The 20,825-nt window shown below is 39.3% G+C and overlaps 1 protein-coding gene across 1 annotated transcript; it reads right to left on the reverse strand.

Moving 5' to 3' along the window:
• Nucleotides 1-7,527: 7,527 nt before the first annotated feature.
• On the reverse strand, nt 7,528-18,276 carry nt5dc2 (5'-nucleotidase domain containing 2). The gene is made up of 14 exons (XM_074682382.1): nt 17,823-18,276; nt 14,374-14,558; nt 14,095-14,169; nt 13,946-14,001; nt 13,701-13,794; nt 12,008-12,136; nt 10,910-10,970; nt 10,712-10,814; nt 10,510-10,611; nt 10,300-10,381; nt 10,003-10,089; nt 8,998-9,138; nt 8,757-8,821; nt 7,528-8,140 (listed from the first exon to the last, which is right to left on the reverse strand). Exons 1-14 carry the CDS (start codon nt 18,190-18,192, stop codon nt 7,879-7,881), a joined length of 1,812 nt encoding a protein of 603 aa, XP_074538483.1. The 5' UTR covers nt 18,193-18,276; the 3' UTR covers nt 7,528-7,878.
• Between the last annotated feature and the right edge of the window lie 2,549 nt (nt 18,277-20,825).

The following is a 20,825-nucleotide window of genomic DNA, read 5'->3' on the forward strand; positions in this document are numbered from 1 at the left end:
GAAGCCTTAAATAACATATCAGACATCAGAGTGCAGCATGGGGAGGACAAGGGAGCACTAGAAAATGAATTATAATGCCACAGAGTGCATCTTCACAGGCTCGCATGTTTGACACAGAGCCAGAGCAGCACGCTACATGTGTGGTGATGAAGAGCATGACTGTCTCAGGAGCAGCCCATGGCCTCACATAAACCAGCACATAAATAATCCATGTGAAAATCTGGCAATGCTTGTGAGGAAAATGACTGGGCGAGGTTCAGAGGCTTCCCCCCTGGTTTCTTTCATTATACAATACGGAGAGGAGAAACGGCTGCCTCGGTGGCCCAGGTGGATCAGATGAAAAATTACAGTAATGAAGGGAGAAATGTGGTTTTGATATGAAGAGTGGATTATTTGAAAGATCATTTGGTGGAAACGTTCCGGTTGTAGGAACATTTTTAAGGGCTTACAACAGTCTCGAAAGAATTCCTGACTTTAAAAACTTTTCATAACTCTTGAATGATTTGTTTCTGTAAGTTTACATCTGTGTCTGAGTCATCTGACTCATGTCTCAAAGAAATGTGTCTGTGCATGGATCATAAGTAATACCTCATCTTCATATATTTAATGTAAATATATATATTTTTGAACCCTTTTGAGACTATGCTACTATGATAAATTAGGGTTATTGGTTTCATCTGCGAGGGGACATGGTGTGTCGTCCATCCTTATACAGCCAAAGTGTTTTTTCTTTATAAAACTATCCTGAATCCAATTTTTTTAACTTAAGTCCTCTGTTAAATCCTTGCAATCCTCTTTTTATATCTTAAAAGGGGCTCTGAGGACTAACTAGGGCAGCTAGTGTTTTTTAAGACTCTGTTTCCTATGAGCACTATCTCCCTGTGTCGTGAGAACGTGACTCTTACTGAGATATTTGCATAGCAAACAAACAAAGAGCAGATCGTATTTTTAACACTACTTTTCTTTGTTTAAGAATTTTTTTTTTTGCAGGATCCAAAACAAAAATGTATTTAATGACAGTTCACTAATGTTTGAAACGTGACAACAAGACAAAACTTTGCAAACTCAGCCAGCTACATTGAGTGTTACTCAAGGCCCTGTGCTCTGAGACTGTAACATTGGTGAATCTTAATTATGTCCTACCAGTGCTCATCTACCAACTCCAACCTCACCAAGCAGAGCTAACGTAGCCTCACTCTTCATTCTCACAAACAGCTCATTCTGTGTTTTAGCGCGTGCTTTATCATTCTGTTCAGCTTTCTTCTGCTCTTCTGAGCTTTTTCTTTTTGCCAGTTCTGCTCCAGTTTCAACCATCACTACAAAAAAAATCACAGAAATCGTTTTCAGCAGAGAAAAAAATAGAGGTGTCCCAGTCCGATATTGATATCGGATATCGGTCCGATATCAGCAAAAAAACAAGTATCGGTATCTTATCGGAATGCATCTAAAATCTCAGATATAAGCAGTTTCTGTTACCCATTGGTTAATAATAAATGGGTCAGTTTTTCCTCATACCTACTGTTGCTGACTACTAGGGATGTCCCGATATTACATTTTCACTCCCGATACGATACCGATACTGCAGCATTGAGTATTGACCGATACAGATATTAATCCGATACGATATCAGCACTAAACATGCATACTTTTATTACTTATTTTGTAGTATGTCTGTCATGTTAGAAAAGGCTTGATTAAGTGATATTATTCAAACAAAGAACAGTAATCAGCAACAGTAGGTATGAGAAAAAAATGACTCATTTATTATTAACCAATGGGTAACAGAAACTGCTTATATTGGAGTGCTTATATCGGAGATTTTAGATGCATTCCGATACGATACCAATATTTGTTTTTTTGCTGATATCAGACCAATATCCGATATCAATATCAGACTGGGACACCTCTACTGACTACTGTTCTTTGTTTAAATAATATCGCTTAATAAAGCCTTTTCTAACATGACAGACATACTACAAAATAAGTAATAAAAGTATGCACGTTTAATGCTGATATTGTATCGGATTAATATCGGTATTGGCCAATACTCAATGCTGCAGTATCTGTATTGTATCGGAAGTGAAAATGTAATATCGGGACATCCCTAGAAAAAAAACTGATCTCTCTTCTCTTTGCTCAACTTTCTCGGCTGGCGTGGTGTTGTCATAAGGACTTCTAATGCCGTACATCAATCCAGTCCTGGACAACCTGGGCAGGGATACTGGAAATAACATTTAGGAATAACCTAGGTTGGCACTGATAATCTCATTTTAAATTGTTTATTATGATCAGGCACATAGAAGTGAGACTTTTTCAAGATCACTTCAGATGTAATCTTTTTTGCATTTGTCAGTATTCAGTGTGATATCAGGAGGACACAAATTGAGATCAATAATAAAATGATTACTTCAATCAATTTCCTGTTGTTGTTTGCTTTGTCTTTTTTCTTGTTTTGTCGTCTTTAAGTCTTTGTTCAGAGAGGACAAGACAGTAGATGGATCAAGAAACTGGGAGAGGGTGGAGAGTGACATGCAAGATAGAGGTTGTCTTCTAAACCAGGTCATCCACTTAAGAGTTGGCATTGGGGGTGCAAAACTAGACCGCTAGACCACACCAGAATCCTGTTCAGAATCCTTTTAATCTGTCCTAAATGTTAAATTCATGCAGTATGTCCAAACATCTTCATTTGGACACTCATCAACATGTTACCAAAGTAAATCAATTATCTTCATGACTGTGACATGTTATTGATTCAGTCACCCTGAAGACAAACAGCTTCACACACGTCGGGCTGATGGGGATTGAACCTTATTCATTACAGAGTAATTGCTCATCATGTGAGATCTGATGATGATTACACAACAGTGGATTCAAAGTGCCCCTCTCCCCGACATTAGCGGGGTCCAATTAGTTGCTGCCTTGCGGCTTCTTTGCGCTCTCATCCATCCAGACTGTGTGTTTTATCCCAAACTGAGCTGAAATCTACGTTTTCCTCTGTTGTTCAGCCAAAATAAACCTCATGAATTAAAAAGAAGCCCTTTCTTTGATAACGCTTTTGCAGGAGATAAATGATAAATCAGAAAGACAAACAATGTGTTTCCTCTGTGGGGCTTCTGTGGTTTTCCTTTCAAAGCAAATGAATGAGAATCCTCTGCAACATGGAGGGATCAGAGCATTTCTGGGCTGTAAAAGTAAAGGTCCCGCTGCATTTAATAATAGAAGAGGCTGCTATGCAGAGGGACGGGCTGCCAGAGCACACAAACGTCTGAGTGCACAGCCTCCCACTGCCGGCACAGCAACACACAGAGAGGCACTCGACTGAAAGCCTGAAGATAGGATGGAAGGAGGGGAGGGATGGATGTGGAGAGGATGGGAGAGATTTTGAGGTGAGAAAATAAATGAAGGAGTGGGGAAAGGGAAGATGAAGGGTGGAAAGATAAGGGGGAGGAAAGATAAAATAGAACTGCAGATGTTGCTAGAAACCCAGGGCTGGGGTGCTGAGGGATGAAGGTTTGCAACACAGGGGGTTGAAGCTTGCTAGAGACTATTTTTAGAGGATTAAAATATGTGCATCATATGACAGTCTTTATAGTCCAAAATAAGAGCGGCTGACTTACTTATCAACTGTTTTCAGGACATGAAGCACTCATGCTTTCTTTTCTGTCTTTATAGAGGTCAGCAGAAAAGGAAAAAGGTTATCCTGGCAGCTTTTAAAGCCCAGGTGTAAGCACGCTCTCTGGAGGCAGGCAGCCATGAAATAGCCTGAAACACCAGCCAGTCCTACACAGACGCACCAACCAAGATCATACAAAGGGTTCAATCAACAAATCCTGCAGGAAAAAAAAGAAAAAGAAAACCTCCACAAGCTTTTTGTTTAGGTTCAAAACCACGTTATAAAAAAATCAATGTTTCCTGATAACAGTGTGTGGAAATGAGTTTCATAGAGGTTGAAAATTGACGCTGGTGGAAAACACCTCTCAGGTGGAATGAAAGTCAAAGAAAGAACTACAGAAGAGATGAATCAAATCTCCACAGCTCTAAGGTTCAGCTGCAGGTCTGAGGAGGAAATGAAACCTTACAGCTCTCTTATCTTACACAATGAGAAACAATGCTTCTCAATGCTAATCTGGAACAGGCTGTGTGTTGTGCTATTTCTTGTCTCTATTCCTTTTGTTTATTTTTTGTGTATAATCCTGTGTCTGCATTTTTTTTATCCTCTGTAGACCAAAACCATCAAATGGAGGAGCCCTGCAGCAGCATTTTGGGATGATTTTCAAATCCTCTGAGGGAGAATGTTAAATATACACCCAGCACAGAGCAGATTGTGCTTCATCCCCCCAAAAGCAAATACACCAAAAGAGACTGTAAACTGAGAGCAATATGCAAGCAAGCAATGTGCCAAACAAGGTGTTGATGAGCAGAAAAAGCGCAGTGTGTGTGCGTGTGTGTGTGTGTGAGGGGGGATAACTCAGAGCTTCGCTGAGGGCTCCTGATGGAAAATAAAAGAGAATGTAATCCTGTCACTGAATGTCAAAATAAATCTATACAGTCTTAGCTACAGCACAGACGTGCAATTAGTCAAAGTGAGTCATAAGGTGTTAGAATAAAGCAATCCAAGACAAAGCTGTGGGAGCTCTCAGGAAAAGTGAGATTTTGAAATTAAAGTCAAAGGAGGGGAAATGCTATTATGCAACAGGAAATGAATGGTTTTAAAGCCTTAAGACAATCTGCACAACTCTACAGTGATGATTTCTTATCAGGGCTTTTGAAAATGTTTTTCTTATTGCTGAATCATTGATTCTTTTGTGCCATGTTAAAGCTCCCTGCTATGATTCTCGCACTTAGTGTCTTTGCTTTTCTACTCTCCAACATGTTAAAGCTGTTTTGTGATGACAAATCTCACCCTGCATTCTGTTAAAGTAGAGTCAGGAATTCAAACTGGGATCCTCCTTGGCTCAGTGCCAGAGGCAGTGAACACATTCACTAGCCCAGCAACCGCCTGTAGCATCGCATTTCTACATGGGAAAGATTCGAGAGCCGCGCACCTAACGTGGAATGTTGGCACAAGCTAATCACTGGGTTATTTGACACATACCTGCTCAGCATAAAGCAGACATGTGTCGGTCACTCTTCGGCTGAGCTGCTGTCCAAATTCTCGAAAGCGAGGAAAAGTCGAGCCAAGCTCATCCTCGTTTAAAAAAACAGTTTTATCTGTTTGGCGGCTTGTTTCATTTTGTTTTTTTTTCAATCTCCGTGCTACGTCCACTGAAGTAGCCGCGTGGGGTTACTTCTTACACTCGCAACTCGCAAAGCCACTTGCGCACTGGGCGTGCTGTGATTGGCTGATGTATCCACGTCTACTCTCCGCCCAGGGACGTCCCGACCAAAACATCAATATACAGGCTAAGGAGAAGGTTGTGTCTAAGGCAGGCAGAGACACTGAGGCCTTGTACACATGTAGCCGGGCTTGAGGCATGCCAAACCCCTATTTGGTGGTGTTTTTCGGACGTAAAACCCATGCTAGCCAATCAGAATGAGCCCCCCTTATTCAGCTGTGACGTTTGAGAACCAAAAACTCTGTTTACCTGCATCTACACAACAATGAAACCAGTGGTTTTTTCAAAATCTTCACTTTGGCCAGAGTTTTCAGAAAACATCGTTTTTCATGAAGCTGCGTTTCTATGTGGATGCAGGCCTAAGCGTACAAAAATATGTGTGGTTTCCCAAATACCCAGTTACATGTGTACAAGACCCCAGAAGTGACGACGACGATTTCTTAGGAAGATCCTGCAGACTCTACCTTTAAACTGTCAAACCTACAATTTATTGTGGACCTTGCTGCCAAAAATGACATGTGACACCTCCCCCCCCCGGGGCAGTGGTTACAAGCGCTGCAATTTACGAAATAGAATTGATCAACCTTAATACTGTGCTTACTTTTGTGAGTCACGTAGAAACATCAGCCTTGATTTCAGGCTGTTACATTAGAAGCTAAAAAATTCTTTAGAGGAGCTTTAAATGTAGGGATATTCCAGATATTTTTCACTGGCAGGAAAACAGACATAGGTTGCTCATCTCCAACAACATATTGGCTTTCATGTCATCCAAAAATTAGGCATGAGCTATTTTAGTTCTTAACTTAAATCTTACTTTAAAAAGAAAAAAAGTCTTATCAAAGCCCATTTTAGTCGGGTTAGAAAAAAAGAAGAAAAAAAAAGGAATTTGCTGAATCAAAAACATAACTCTAATGTAGTACTTACCCTCAAGGGTATTTATGAGTTACTCTGTCATAATAATGAGATAATAAGTCAAAATGATAAGATACCAAGTCATAGATATATCGCTGCCTGTTTCTGTCTGTAAATAAAAGACTAACTTGCCCTTTAAATTTAAATACAAAAACATATAGAATTAACCCAAAAAACGTAAAATGTTGAGTTACTGAATCATAACTATGAGATAATTTTAAAATAGGAGCTATAACAAGAAAAACTGGTCCCAAAAAAAAGAAAAGATTCCTTTTAGGACTTGCCCTTTTGGACAACTTTCTCTTTTTTTACCTGGCGGAAAGAGCCTTACAGTCAGTCTTAGTAAATGTTTGGGGAAAAAAATGAATAGCTCAGCTTTAGACTTTGCAATGGTCAATCTCAATAAACGATACGAATAAACATGAATTATGACGACGTGCATAATTCTTTTTTTAAGTGCGTCACTCTCTTGAAACATAACTGTTAGACCTTAAAATTAGTTAAGGTTTACAGACAGAAAAAACGAGGTTAGGTTAGGTTAGGTTAGCACTCGGAGTTATGGTATTAATGTATATTTGTTAACTACCCGCGAAAACGTCACAGAATCGTTTTAGTTTCTACTTCTGAGTCGGTAGTATAACGTTTGCATTAATATCTCGACAGCTGTGCCACTGAATTCTGCCCGGGTCAGCTCCACAAAACTTGTAATAGCTTCCCTCTCTCCCCTCTAGCAATTTGAATTCAACTGCAGTAGTTTCACACAATGCACACCCCTTCCGAAAAAACACATTCAACGTGAACATTTTGCTAAACAGCGGGGAAAAGAGCGCGGAGAGTACGGTACCTTGGTTGCTTGTCGTCTTCACGCCGGCGCTGGACGTAAATGAGTTTGTGAAGCTGGGGACAGTCGAGATGAATGGATGCTGCACTGCCTAGCAACCAGACAACCAATCATAAAAAGGAAAATTGTGACAGAGAGAAAATTTACTACAAAATATACAAGACATTCAATCACAGTTACTTACAGTTAATTCCTGTTAAAACACTAACTCTGATGACTAACCCCATCAATGGAAACCTTACCATTTGCTACATTTAATACAAATAGATGCAATACTTAGAGGATAAAGCAGTTAAAAGAGCCAACAAATTCTATACAAATACAGTTACCTAAACACAAACATGACGAACTGCAGTTCTCCTTTTATAATTATGTATTCCTGTATTTTTTTTCATTTTTTCTTTTGTGAGTGTTGACTTAATTTTTTTTTGTTATTATTATTTATATTTTGTGTTTAAAGTGAGACACCAACACAAAGACATGTCAGGTAGTTTATTTGTTGTAATTGTGCGTTTACAGCTTAATATTGCTCAGTTAAGTGTACATCAGTCTTGCACCACAGTAGGTTTACCAATGGTTTGCTCTTTTAACAGCAGCTTAAGCTACAGCTCCCTCTGGTGGATTTAGAGGGGAAATGGGTCACTGTATGTAACAGGAATGCTTTGCCTTGTGCGTGTGTGGCACCTACTTGTCTAATAAGAAACTCAGCTTTACAACATCAGGCCATGAGTCATGAGTGTTCAAAAAGTCTTAATGGTAAAATCACAGTCACAATGAAGAGTCCTGCTCTTATCGTATGAGCGACATCTCTTCCAGGAAAGGTGTCTTCATGCAGCCAGTGCAGAGCTGGTCCATCCACAGGGGAGCCTCATGCTGCAGCGGGGTGCGCCGTGGGTAGAAGGTGTATGCAAGGTCATAGTTCAAAAGACAGCTGAGAGAAGCCATGTAGATGTCTGAGAAACGAGACAGGCGTCTGGAGAAGTAGGTGGGGTTGTGAGATGTTCTGAAAATGCTGCCGAACTGAGGGTTGAACAGGTTCTTTATCATCGCCCTGCGACACAAAAGATCAGGGTGTAACTTTATAAGATTATGCTGGAATGTAAAATTTTTGGACAGTTTGCCAAGTAAAGACATCCAAAATCTTAAGCCCTAATAATTTTAACAACTTATTTACTGTTATGTGGCTTGATTTATTTTTAGACAGACTATTCTGTGCATAAGTTTTTTGATGGTGAGAACGTAAAGGATTAATGAGCACCGAGCAGGTTTTAAATATCTCTCTGTGTTACTGTGTCAGGTTAGTAGTGTGAACGATGCCTGAAGTTGTTGCTACTGAAGCTGCAAAGTCTGTCATTCTTCCAGCAGTAGTGCATTCATTCAGTGTAAATGCTGGCCTGGATGAACCACAGGCTATTTCAGCCTGGATTTGTTGATTTGCTTGCATTATGCACACGTGAAAAATAATGCCTTGAGCAATGGAAGCACATACACAAACATCGTCTAAGTGCTAGGCAGGCTGTTGAAGGGGTTATATTTTTAGCAATCTTGGCCACCTTGGATATTGGAATTAGGCAAACCAAAGATTCCAGGCCACAGAAATTCAGCGGGATAAGGTTTAGGCTACTCTTGTGAAATGCACCCTGGGATATGGAGGCCAAAGCTCTTACTTGAGTTCTTCTCTCTCTTGCTGCCATTCTTGGAAAATTTCCTTTGACTCTCCATCCTTGTGAGTCTGCAATGAGAAAGAAGTTAGCAGACATATTCAAAGACAAATTTCAGGTCAAAGTTGACGCAGGAGGTATTCTCTAATTCAAGCAAGACTGAGAACGCTCTTTTAATTCACTTTTAATCTTCCCCTTCTGTTTTCTTGGCATGCATTGATGATATTACCGGATACTTAGTTCTCACCTGCAAGCGCTCCATCAGCCCGGTGAGAGCCTGTAGCCATGTGAGATTCAGCGCATACTGATCTGTGCACACCACTTTGGTTTCATGTTCCAGCTCAGGCACAATAGCTGCTGTTCTCCAACCATGTCGCAACGTCAGGTCCTAACACAACAAAGGGAACAGCTGTGGTTCAACTTTGGACGGCACAGGAATGAACTGAAGCATCTTTCCAGCATCAAACAAGACTTTGCATGCACATGTTAATTTAGGAGAGAAGCATTATAAACAATGGGAGAAACTTATCCAGAGTTGAGTGTTCTCTGATCTTGGAACAAACTTATGAGCGAGCCCAGGGGAAATATGTGATTATCTTTAAACATGTGCAATCAGGAAGACCAACTATGCATTGGGAGCAGTTTTATTGTGATTTGTTGTGGAAGGATTTGTTCAATCTGAGGATTGTAAAGTTCAAGTTGGATTTAAAAACAATGCTATTGATTATGAATCACATATTTAAAAACATATGCCATATTTTTATTTAATCAAAGCTGTCTTTATTGCACACCAAATGCTGCTGCACTTCATTTAGAGCACTTTCAATTATAATTACAGGTATGACACCTCAAAAGTTATTCTGCATTACTTTACCAATATCAGACTCTTTACTGCCATCTTGTGTTCGATATGACCTCCCTGTTGCACCATGTCTGACATTTTTAGAATTGCGCAACACAAGCTGGCTTTGTGCCTCTCAGAGTACGTGCATTTGTTTGCCTTGTGCAGAGTACACGTGAGCTGTAATGGTACAGTTAGGCCGATATGTACCATGGTTTAATTGAGTGAATCAGCAATCCTTGAAATAACATTTTGAGTAAAATTCCACGAGGACATTGGGGAAAAGCAAACTGGGTGAATTACATGCCACATATTCATAAATCATTTTAATTAACTATAATTCTAATGAGTAAAACTGGATGCTGTACAGAGGAACCATTGGTGCTGGTGTTGTTTTGTTTCAACACTTACTGCCAAGTCGCTGTAAAGATGGTCTCCAAAGTAAAGAACCTTTGAGCCTCGCCAGCCTGTCAGCCTGAGAAAGTCAAACAAGTTTCCCTGGAACAAAAAAAATAACACAAAATCACAGCTGGTCTGTTTGGTTCATTTAAAAAAACACAGAATACAGCAAGTCAAAACATTTTGTCCGCATGTTCAAACAGATGTCTACAAGTGAGAACAATAAAAAATCATCTGAAAGGATTCTGGGTGGCTCAAATGTGAGGACAAATAAACTTTCAGAGGTCATAGAGAAGCATTTGAACAGACCTGTTTGTAGATCTGTCCCTTGTCAAAACTGGTGATCTTTTCCCACCGCAGGCTTCCGTTACTATCCAGGCGTCTGAAAGGTCTGTAAGTGTAAACATTTTGAAGAATCACTCAAGAGTTTCTGAGTCTTCAAAACCAAAACAAGCTTCACTAAGTCATGAATGATGGTCAACGATTTTTTTCAGCACTTTCTCCAACACGTGTCCTCACCTGATACAATCAGTGAAGAAATGAGGTTTGTCTGCCTGCACAATGACAACATCAAAGAAGTCTCTCCAGTTTTTTCCCACCATGTACGTCATGCCTTTGTCCCTGTGCACAGGGAGAAGAAAGGAAATGCTTGGATTGCAACAGAGCAGCACAGACACTTAATGAGTCATGAAGACGTGCAGTATACAGAGTTTGTGCTCACACAAAGCTGAAGGGACTGTTAGTGATGAGAAAGAGTTTCTTTCCACTGCTGACCAATCGATGCAACACAGCATCAGTTTCCTCTCCCCGCAGAATGAACTTATCTGTGAAGACGGAGAAAACAGCTCAGTGCCCCGTGATGATGTTTTTGTGCAGAAATGTGCTGATTTGACAGTGAGATAGGGAAAAGGTTTCTCACCAAGGTCTTCCATGATCCACTTATACATGAAGCCTTTGAGGTGAACCATGCCAACAGCTTCCTGTGGGAAAAAAAGATTTACACAAATAAGCCAAAGAGCCAAGAGGGATCAGTTTCAACTATTCAGTGGAGCTTTTTCTGATCCAGAATGAGTTTCAACAGCTGGGAAGAAAGAAAGAAAGAAAGAAAGAAAGAAAGAAAGAAAGAAAGAAAGAAAGAAAGAAAGAAAGAAAGAAAGAAAGAAAGAAAGAAAGAAAGAAAGAAAGAAAGAAAGAAAGAGGGAAACAGATAAGAAATGGAACAAACAAGCATTGATTACTTAAAAAGAAACAAAAAATGAACTATGAAAAAAGAAAAACATACTTAAAATGAAGGAAAATAAAAATAAACAACAATGAAGAGGAAAATAGAAATCAAAAAAATGAAACTGGAAAAGTAAACAAAGAAATAAACAAAACAACGAATGGAGAAAAGAGGCAAAAAAAAGAGGAAAGAAAAAAATGAACCATTGGAGTTCAGCAAAAAAAAAAACAAAGAAAGCAGAAAGGAAAGAAAAGAATTAAGCAAAGAATATTTCTAAAGAAAATGGAAATAAACAGAAAAAGACAAAGACAAGAAAAGAGTAAAAAAGGAAAAAATGTAAAAAAAAATAATAATAAAAAAATAAGGTAGAATAACCAAAGAAAATATAAAGTAAAAGGAAAAGAGATAAGAATAAACAAACAAGTAAACAGCAAAAGAAGCAAAAAAAAAAAAAAAAAAAAAAAAAAAAGAGATACACCATGGTTTAAAGAAGAGTGCTTTAAATCTGCATGTTGTTTGTATAAAGTGGATATGTGGTGACTTGGCAGGAAAGCTGCAGAGCTCTGAATCAGTTAACCTTAGCACAACATGACCAAGAGGAAGATCACTTTTCTGTTTTTTGTTCCACATTTCAGAGTCCATCTCAAAATTTCCCAGAGCTCAGCAGATTCCTGAGTCCTGGCAGAAGAATCACAGCACGTCAAACAGTCTGTTGGTTATCTTAGTGTGAGCTACACGGTGAGGCAACAGAGACAGAACAACAGAGAGAATCTGAGAATCGGGGAGGACACTCACTGAGACGTCTCTAAAGAGGTGAACTGGATCATAGTCGATGCCATTGGTGATGAAAAAATCATTCGCTATCGCCAACAGGGTCATCTCAGGGATGGAAAAGATGTCCATGAACTGCTTCACCTTTGGTCCCTTTGGAAAGGAAAATACAGGATTGATACACATTTACCTTTGCTTGTCAGGGATTAGGGAAACATTTAAGACTTACAACAAACCAAAGGCTGATGGTGCTAGTTCTGCTATCTGTAGCCACACTCAACAGATCAATATGATATTATTTCAGCCATGTTAAAGATATTGTGTTCAGTTTTGCCTGTTCCTGGCAGTTTCCCTTTGGTGTTTATTTTAAGACACCAAAGCTGGTTTTCCTGGGATGAGGCACAAAATGCATTGGTAGACAGAAAAATACCACATGTTGCATACTGATTGTGTTGATATTACAGATTTTAAGGGCCATTGTCACTTTTCTTGAGAGATAGCCGCACAAAAATGGGAAACAGAAGAAGTAGAGGGAAGAGAGAGAAGGAAATGACATGTCACAAACAAACGTGCAACCACAAACGTCTAGAACTACAGCCTCTGTACATGAAGTGCAAGATTTAACCACAGAGATGAACTGGCATCCTGTTTTTAGATGTCACATAGATGTCAAGTATTTGTTTATAGTTTCTTAAACTCAACGGTTTGCTGCTTATTGACATTTTTAAATAGAAGTTTGGGGTTTATGAAAAAAGAATCAATGTACTGATGTCACTTGGAAATTGAGAGGAGCTGATTTGAAAGACATTCAAACGGCTAATCAACTGAATGTTGATCTGCTGATGAATGAGGAAACAGCAGTCAGCTGCAGAGATAAGTTAATTTAAGTCATTATCTCCAGGAAATAGAAATCACATGTTTTGATCCAAATGGTTTATTTTGACGACGAGTGTCCCTTCCTTTAATCAAACTTCTTTTTGACCTAAAAAAGAAATCACTGCGTTGAATACCAGGAGGAAACATGACTGCACAGTGGGCCCCAGCACCACAACCCGCCCACCCACCAAGAGGCTGCCATGAACCTAAATGAGGTTAGAGCTGCAGAAAACCTTTTCTGGACAAACTGTTAAGAGGGAGTAGGAAAACAGAGAGCCGTACGTCCTGCTCTGGGAAAACACTTAAAAGAACCTAATGAGCCAAGAACTATGTGGACCTGATTCAAGTCCAATTTGCTCCCAATCAGTATACAAGTCGGATTAACCTCCACGTCTGTCAGACACAATAGGGATTTCAACTTCGTGACGGAATGTCAGCCTCCGAAGCAACAAAGCTGGAAACACAATGTTTTGATGGACACAGAGTTCTTGCAGACGGCTTTTCTGGGTCTGAATATGACGACAACAGGGCAAATAAGATTACAAAACTCACTATGGAGATTTATGTAACAGTGACACCAGGCAATACCAGACATTTGGAATATTACAGGACAGTAACAGAGTTAATCCCGCTCTACATCTGTGAGGCCGGATGGGATCAGGACAGATTTGTTGAGCACAGAGGAGAAATTCAGAAATACATCCAGAGTCACACAGTGGGGACTAGACTGATGTCAGGGATTTTAAACTGAGTGTTTGTGCTATGCTATAATGCCCGATATAGACTACCAAATTGTTAATCTCATACATACAGTTTTAATTTAATAAAACAGCATCCTAACCTTTCCATAGAAGCCACTGTCTTGCTGCAGAGGGACGTGGTAGGTTCCCCCGTAGAGCTTGCAGACCTCTTCATCTGGCAATGGACTCAGCCCCCTTGAAGCAACAAATATAAATTGATATGGCAAAACTTATGAAACTTATGAAACACACACTACATTATAGGATAGTAAAATTGGTTATTTTGCTTTTAACAGCAGTGATTCGGACTAAAAAAGCAACACAAAGCAGGACATCAACCTCTTACCGATACACTGTTCCTGGCTGAATGTAGTGGAAGGCATCTATCTTCATCAAAAGACCCTGTTATGCAGGGAGACGAGGTTTTAAATTATAGGTTAAATGTAAAGGCAAGTGAGAAACTAAAGTGGGTTATTGTGTAATAGAGGAACTTACTTTTTCAATGTCATAGTGAAGACCTCGGGCAGCAAAGTTGGGAATGTAGTCATACTTGCCGATGGCATCAGGATACTGTAAAGCAGGGAGCAAATCAGGTCAACTAACTCAACTATAACAACAGTTGTAATCTCAATAAGCTTAAAACAACTACTGTAACACGACTCATGTGCAAACATACTCATAAAGGCAAGAGCAATGAAACAGGTTTGTCAGGTTTTACTAAAGCGATGTAAGGAAAAGCTTAAAGGGGAAATGCATGTCATGAACTCAGCTGACCTTAAAGTGATCAACAAGGAAGCCCTTCGCCTTGTTAAAGATTGCTGCATTGAGGGCACTGGAGTACAGAGCTAATGTGTAGTCATAGTCAAAGCCGTAGATGTCCACCTCTGCCAGGCTGACTTCATTGTTGGCGTAAATGGTGGCAGAGTTGAGTAGGTTGCAGGCCCCTGGTGGGATTATGTCTGAAAGCAGAAGTGAAATGTACTCAAAACAAACAAGTGAAATGCAGATTAGCTCTGACAGAAACCCAAAGACAATCACAATACGTGTCACGTTTTCATTAGAGCAGACTGTGCAATCCTTTTATTTTCCTCTATGTGAGGTTTTACTTCTACAAAAAGCAGAGAAGAAAATCCAGCGCTGTTTATAATCTAGCGAGGCTGCAGAGCGCATCTGAGGTTGCACAACACGTGCTACACAATTTCAACAGAGTCTAAGAAAAACATGTCAGTCCGCAAAAGAACATCGTGTTCAGCCTTTACTGTATCAAAGGGTGTGCAATGGGAGTTCTTTGAGTGCTGTTTGTTTTTACAATTTAACTCTTCAGTTTGACTGGCCTATATTTTGATTCAATACAGACAGTCATGCGGTTTACACATGGGCAAGGATTAAACAAGCACACAATCCACAACAAGTCCACAATCTGCCACTGGGACTGGGTCTAATACCTTGGCTGGAGTATGAGCACAGGAGCAGGTCAATGTGTGTCTAAAAGAGAAAGTAGGCCATGTCTTTGTGTCCTGGGACAGGCCAGTGAGAACTGCAGCTGGCCAGTAGTCGTACGTGTGTGTGCCAACCCCGAGAGTACATCCACTACAGTCAACATACTGCAAGAAATACCTTGACTCACACAGTTTTACATTACAGGATATCAAAACCTTGAAGTCAGCAGTTAGTCTGATATGCATGAGAAGTTTTGATGAAACTTATCCTGCAAGGCGTTCATGTTTTGCATTTCTTTTCTATAAGTAAAGGAGAACCCCTCCCCACTCGCTAAATATACTCTATGTCATGTATCAGAACTTGAGAGCAGATGCTGCTTTTATTAGGCTTAAGGTAATTTCCCATCACTTAAGGACAACACTCTGTGTTTTTTTGTTCTCGACCGTGTTTCAGGGGACAATATTGAATCTCTGACTTTACAGGTGAATATATAAGGACACAGATTCAGGTCTTATATTAGACACACATAAATTAGTACATCATGGTGCTGTTCTGAGTAAAACATCCAACATTTAGTGCATATAGCTTAAGTATCTGCAATTCTTTTTTAGACAGCAGTCATAGCCTTGTCTGTCACTAGTGCTGCATGTACCATTGTGCTGCACAAAGGGTACATTCCAGTGGATTCATTTGAGTTTATTTTGATTGAGAAAGAATTGTAATACAAATATTTATGTACTTTCAAAAATAATGTACAAACACTGTATAAATTCTAAAGCAAGGCATTTACCATTACATCATGCTGTGAGCTTAAAATATCTAGCTGTTGGATTATATCATGTAATAAAACTGATTGCAGTTGCAGTGCAATGTATAAAAGTTTTAATATTTTGTTTCATTTTTAACCTCATAAAATCATGAAATGTTTCAGACACAAACTCCCCATTATGGCTGACTTAAACTGATACTACTATCACTGTCTGTGTGTGTTATTACAAAGACCATCATTTTCATTTGACCAACAGTTCCTATCTGGTACTTAAAGACTGAAATTAAAAGTGCTGACCTTGCATGACCTACAAAAATAACCAGGACCACCAGGATTAAGCCTTGTGATTTCCACAACAGATTTTTTTAAATGACTAAAACAACAGGATGGGAGTAGGAGGCCATATAGCACACTGCCAAAGAGGCTTTTTGTACATTTTCCAAGACAAAGATCCCGAATGAGTCACACACCCAACTGCAAAAATAGAGAAGGACAAAAGTGAAAAAAACTTGCACGTGCAGCACACAAATTAAAGGGCCCTGTGAGAACGTTATGTGATTTCAAAACAGTTTCACTTGTATATTTTTGCCTTTTCAGAATTCACAATTCAAAATTAATTTATCAGGGTTAAATCAGCAATTTCTAAATGTTTTTTCTGAGTATCTCTTGACAACCCTACTGATCCTTTTACTGCAAAGTCCCTATGAAAACACTTGGCCAGGACTGCAAAGTTAAGCAGTGTTATGAGTGATGCGTCCTTGTTTCAACAGGAAAATGATCCTTTTTATCTATTTTGGAGTAAAAGTTGACACTGGAGCTGTACTGTCAGAAAGAAAAAGGGTCGGAAGAGCAGAAGAAAGCTAAACAGAGTGATAGAGCACAGGTTAACATGTTTGTGATAATGTTCATTCCAGCCCAGAGTTACACTGCAGCATTCTGTTCAAACTTGAGAGTTTATCAGTGCAATGACGTCTGCTTGGTAAGGTTGAAGTTGTGATAATGGTAGATGGGCACTGGCAGGACATAACCAGGATCTGCTCACATAACAAGTTACAGATACATCCCTATAGAAGCACTAAATATAGCCTGGTACACTAAACTACAGAACAGATTGAGTTTACTAAGTTTTCTCTGTCACGTTTCAAAAATGCAGCTCTGCACAACCACAAACACCACCCTGTCACTTTTAACCCTGAAAAAGGTTATCTTGAACATAGAAAAAAAAAGACGGTCTTATCCCCATTCATTAACTTCCAAAACAAATGCATACCTATGCAAGGTCATGTGCTTACAGCAGTGGGTAATATTGCTACTAGGAAAAAGAGTCTGAAAACATTAGCTTTCCAAGATAGGTCCCACAGGGCCTCTAAACAAAAGGATACCAAAATTGAGCATCCATAAGGTGCAATTGCAAGAAATGAAAACAAGTAGGAACAACATGTTCCTCACTGGAGCTTAAAATATTTAAGTATTTCAACTTCTTTTTCTGCCTCTCCTGCACTGTAGAAAGTCGTTTAAAATAGTCGTTATTAAAAATAGTGCAATAATAAATGGCAAAGAAAACACATTGAAATAGAGGTTTAGTTTTACATTTTTTTCCACAATGACAATGTGATATTTAATTCCCTACATTTAAGAAAAACACCTCAACTTTATGTCACGTCAAGCTTCAAGTAAAGGCTGAAAACGACAGGTGATGCACGGATATCCTCAAAGCTAACGTCAGTGGGGCCGTTAGCTAGAGATAGGGCAGAATCAGGGGGACACTAGAGGAGCAACATGTTTACTTCTTATCAAGTCACATAGAAAGCACACTCTGAACGTCATGATATGACGCATGGGGGACACAGCAGCATTATTGTGCCATCTGTCGGGTAAGAAACAGGATGAGCAACAGAAAATGTCCACACTAACGGCTGAATAATTCTGGTGCTAGCAGCAGTGGATCTGAGCAGTAGCTAATTTATGTTGCGAAGGGAGGGGGTGAATAACAGCACAAGGGTCCACTGCTTACCGTGGACCATCCGTCTCATGTCATTGTAACGAGTCCACAGGTAGGATCTCTGGTTTACAGGAGCTGCGTTGGAGGTGTAAGAACGTCTCCTCACACCAGACACACCCGGAGCACCCACGGGCTCCTTGGATCTTTTCTTCTCCCCTGTTGTGCATCTGTGCAGAGGCTCGCTGGAAGACGGCACGTCGCCACTTGGCTGTCTGTCCGAGTTCGAGCTGCAACTTTTTCCATGGCCCTGCTTCCCCCGTCCAGACTCCCTGCATGAAGAGGACAATCTGTTCGTTCTAGGGGATCCAACGAGAGAGGGGCTCTTATTTCCTTTCGTCCATAGTGTGCGGGTTAATGTAGCACCCAATGTCTTAAAAGACATTTTTACAGCTGTAGATGCAGACACTGCTGAATACTGCTGCCTCTGCAAGCTGGCACTAGCATGCAGACAATAACAGTCAGTAGCTAAAATATAGCCCCACCCTTGTAAATAGAGGGGCGGGGCCACTGCTCCCTCAGCCTATCAGAGCCACAGACCAGACTGTATCTATGGTCCAAAAACACAACCCGGGCAGAACAAAAACTCATTGTTTTCAACCTTTCACCCTCTTTGGTACCCATAGTGATGGCAGTGAGAAAAAACGCTGTGGTGGTTTTTTGTCCTACAATATATAAAACAAACATAAGCTAAATTTAAAAAAAAAAAATAAAAAAAATCATAGATATATTTTTGGGGGTTGTTGCCTTGAGGCAACACTGTACCATAATGGCCAGTAATGAAAAAAAAACGTATTTATTCATTTCCACACATTTAAAAACGTAGATGATACTTCATAGCCTTGATAGTTTGTAATGCATGACATAAAAAAGTTTAAAAACTTAAAAAAAAAACTCTTTCATGACTGAACATGGCCTGAACATTGTGTTGCAGGCATTATTATACCATTGAAGAACACCCAAATGGAATGAATGTGTCGAGGAGTCTAAAGATATTTATAAGTCAACATGAAAAAATTAACCAAAGGCTTAACTTCTGTACCATTTTAAGAAACAGTCTTTCCCTAGTGGGACTGGAGGAAAGCTCCTGCAAGTTGTACTCTGCAGTTCCTCTGACCTTTTAGCTGCTTCTCAAGGAGAAAAACAACTGAAAAATAATCAGCCATTCTAAGCAAGCAGTGAAAATGTTTAAGGAAATAGAAAAATAAATGAAAAATGAATAAATTATCAATGTATTTTACAATTTATCTCATAATAGTGGTACCTGTCCTTATTCTGGCAATACCTGCCACTGCATTTTTACTTTCAGAGTCGTCATCATCATCATCCTCAGGCTCACAGTCGCTCTCACTTTCTTTTTGCGAGGTCGCATGCAACTCCTTGCCTTCTTCACTATTTAATATGACTTCATCCTCCCTAGCATCAACTGAAAGTGCTAGTTTTATCTTTTTCCATTGCAGAGCCAAAGATTGATGTTAGGCTCATTCTGTAAATGAAGAAAAAATGTATGGAGGATATAACCATGCGCTCTGCATAACAGGCTCACAAAGTTCACTCTAGTATTCCAGAGCCTACAGTGCAATAGTCTGAACTTTACTAAAACTAACATCAGTTTTTTAAAAATGGGATTCTGCATGACCTCCAAAGGGTCATAGGGCAAATTTAAACACTGCTTTTGGTTTCTTACATTTTTTTTCCTTTTAAAAAAGTATTTCATGACAACTGGGATGTGTTGTGTGAGTGAAAAAGGCCAAAAATGGGTATGCTTCCTATAGACAACAAGGTGTCATAGAGGGTTAAAGTTCCTGTAAGGACTTTATAAGTGGTCTTAAAACAGCCTCAATTTTTAACATTTACCTGTTTGAAATCCACAATATGAACTAAGATTATAAGCTTTGAAACTCATTATTTCTAACTTCTATTTTTCAGTATCTGTGGACAACCCAACAACTGATCTTTTGAAAACCAAATGAATGTAAAAATAATCTATAATATTAATGACTTCTTTAGATTGATATATTTCCTCATCAAAGTTTTAATGTATTACCATAGAATATTCTGTAATAAGGAAGACTGATGGTGTATTCAGTCCTACAGTTACTTTACTTTAATGCTGATAGACAGAACAATTCATTTCAGTTTGAAAATACACGTAAACCAATAACTTCATGTTTGATTTTGTTTTTAACCAAGTATTTTCATTTGCTGTGCTCACAAACTGTCCTACATATTTGGAGACTTGGGTCATCAGTATTTTGCTTGGTACTGGATTGTTCTGATATTATCTGCATGCTTGTACCTGCCAAAAATGGAAGACTATGCTTATCAGTCCTCTATGAGATTATGCAGACAGATAGATGGTTTTATAGACCACTGTTTTATTCATCTCACTCCTCATACAAAGACTTGGCATATATTTAACTAGTTATAAACCGTTGTTCAAATTTAGGTTACAACAGTAAGAAGTTTGTGTTGAGGGCTGTAAAACATGTTGCTCCATACAGGAGGATATAATCTAAATCAGATTTGGGGGTTTGATATTATTTGACGCCAAAGAGGGCTTGAAAAGCGTAGAATACAGTCAAAGTTTGAGAACTGATTGTATTGGTTTTTTGGTGTCTGCTCCCCCTGACCTATTTGCTGCAAATCAAATGTTGCATATCTTTGTTTGCTGTCATGTAAGTTATGTCTTACTATTTTTAGAGCACTTCTTATTTGCTTCTGGTTTTGGTTTCTGCGAGTCAAATATTTCCGAGAGGAACATTTGTACTCCTCATCCAAAGATGGACATTTTTGCCATTGTTTTAAGCGCTCCGTTGAAACTGATGTTTATCTTGAGATGTGGACTTGATAAAGTAGCATGCTGAATGAGAACAAAAAGAGGATGTATTGAAAAGAAAATGTTTGGTCAGGGCTATGAAAATATGACAGAGCTGCCTCTCAACATGCATCAGAGTTTTTCACATTGCTGTGGAGAAGAACATTTTAGGCTTAGCCTGCTGTAAATGTAACCTGACA

Source organism: Halichoeres trimaculatus, unplaced genomic scaffold (assembly GCF_033239565.1).
Source record: "Halichoeres trimaculatus isolate MK-OKI-2021-1 unplaced genomic scaffold, fHalTri1.1 fHalTri1_scaffold_11, whole genome shotgun sequence".
Classification (NCBI taxonomy): Eukaryota; Metazoa; Chordata; class Actinopteri; order Labriformes; family Labridae; genus Halichoeres; species Halichoeres trimaculatus.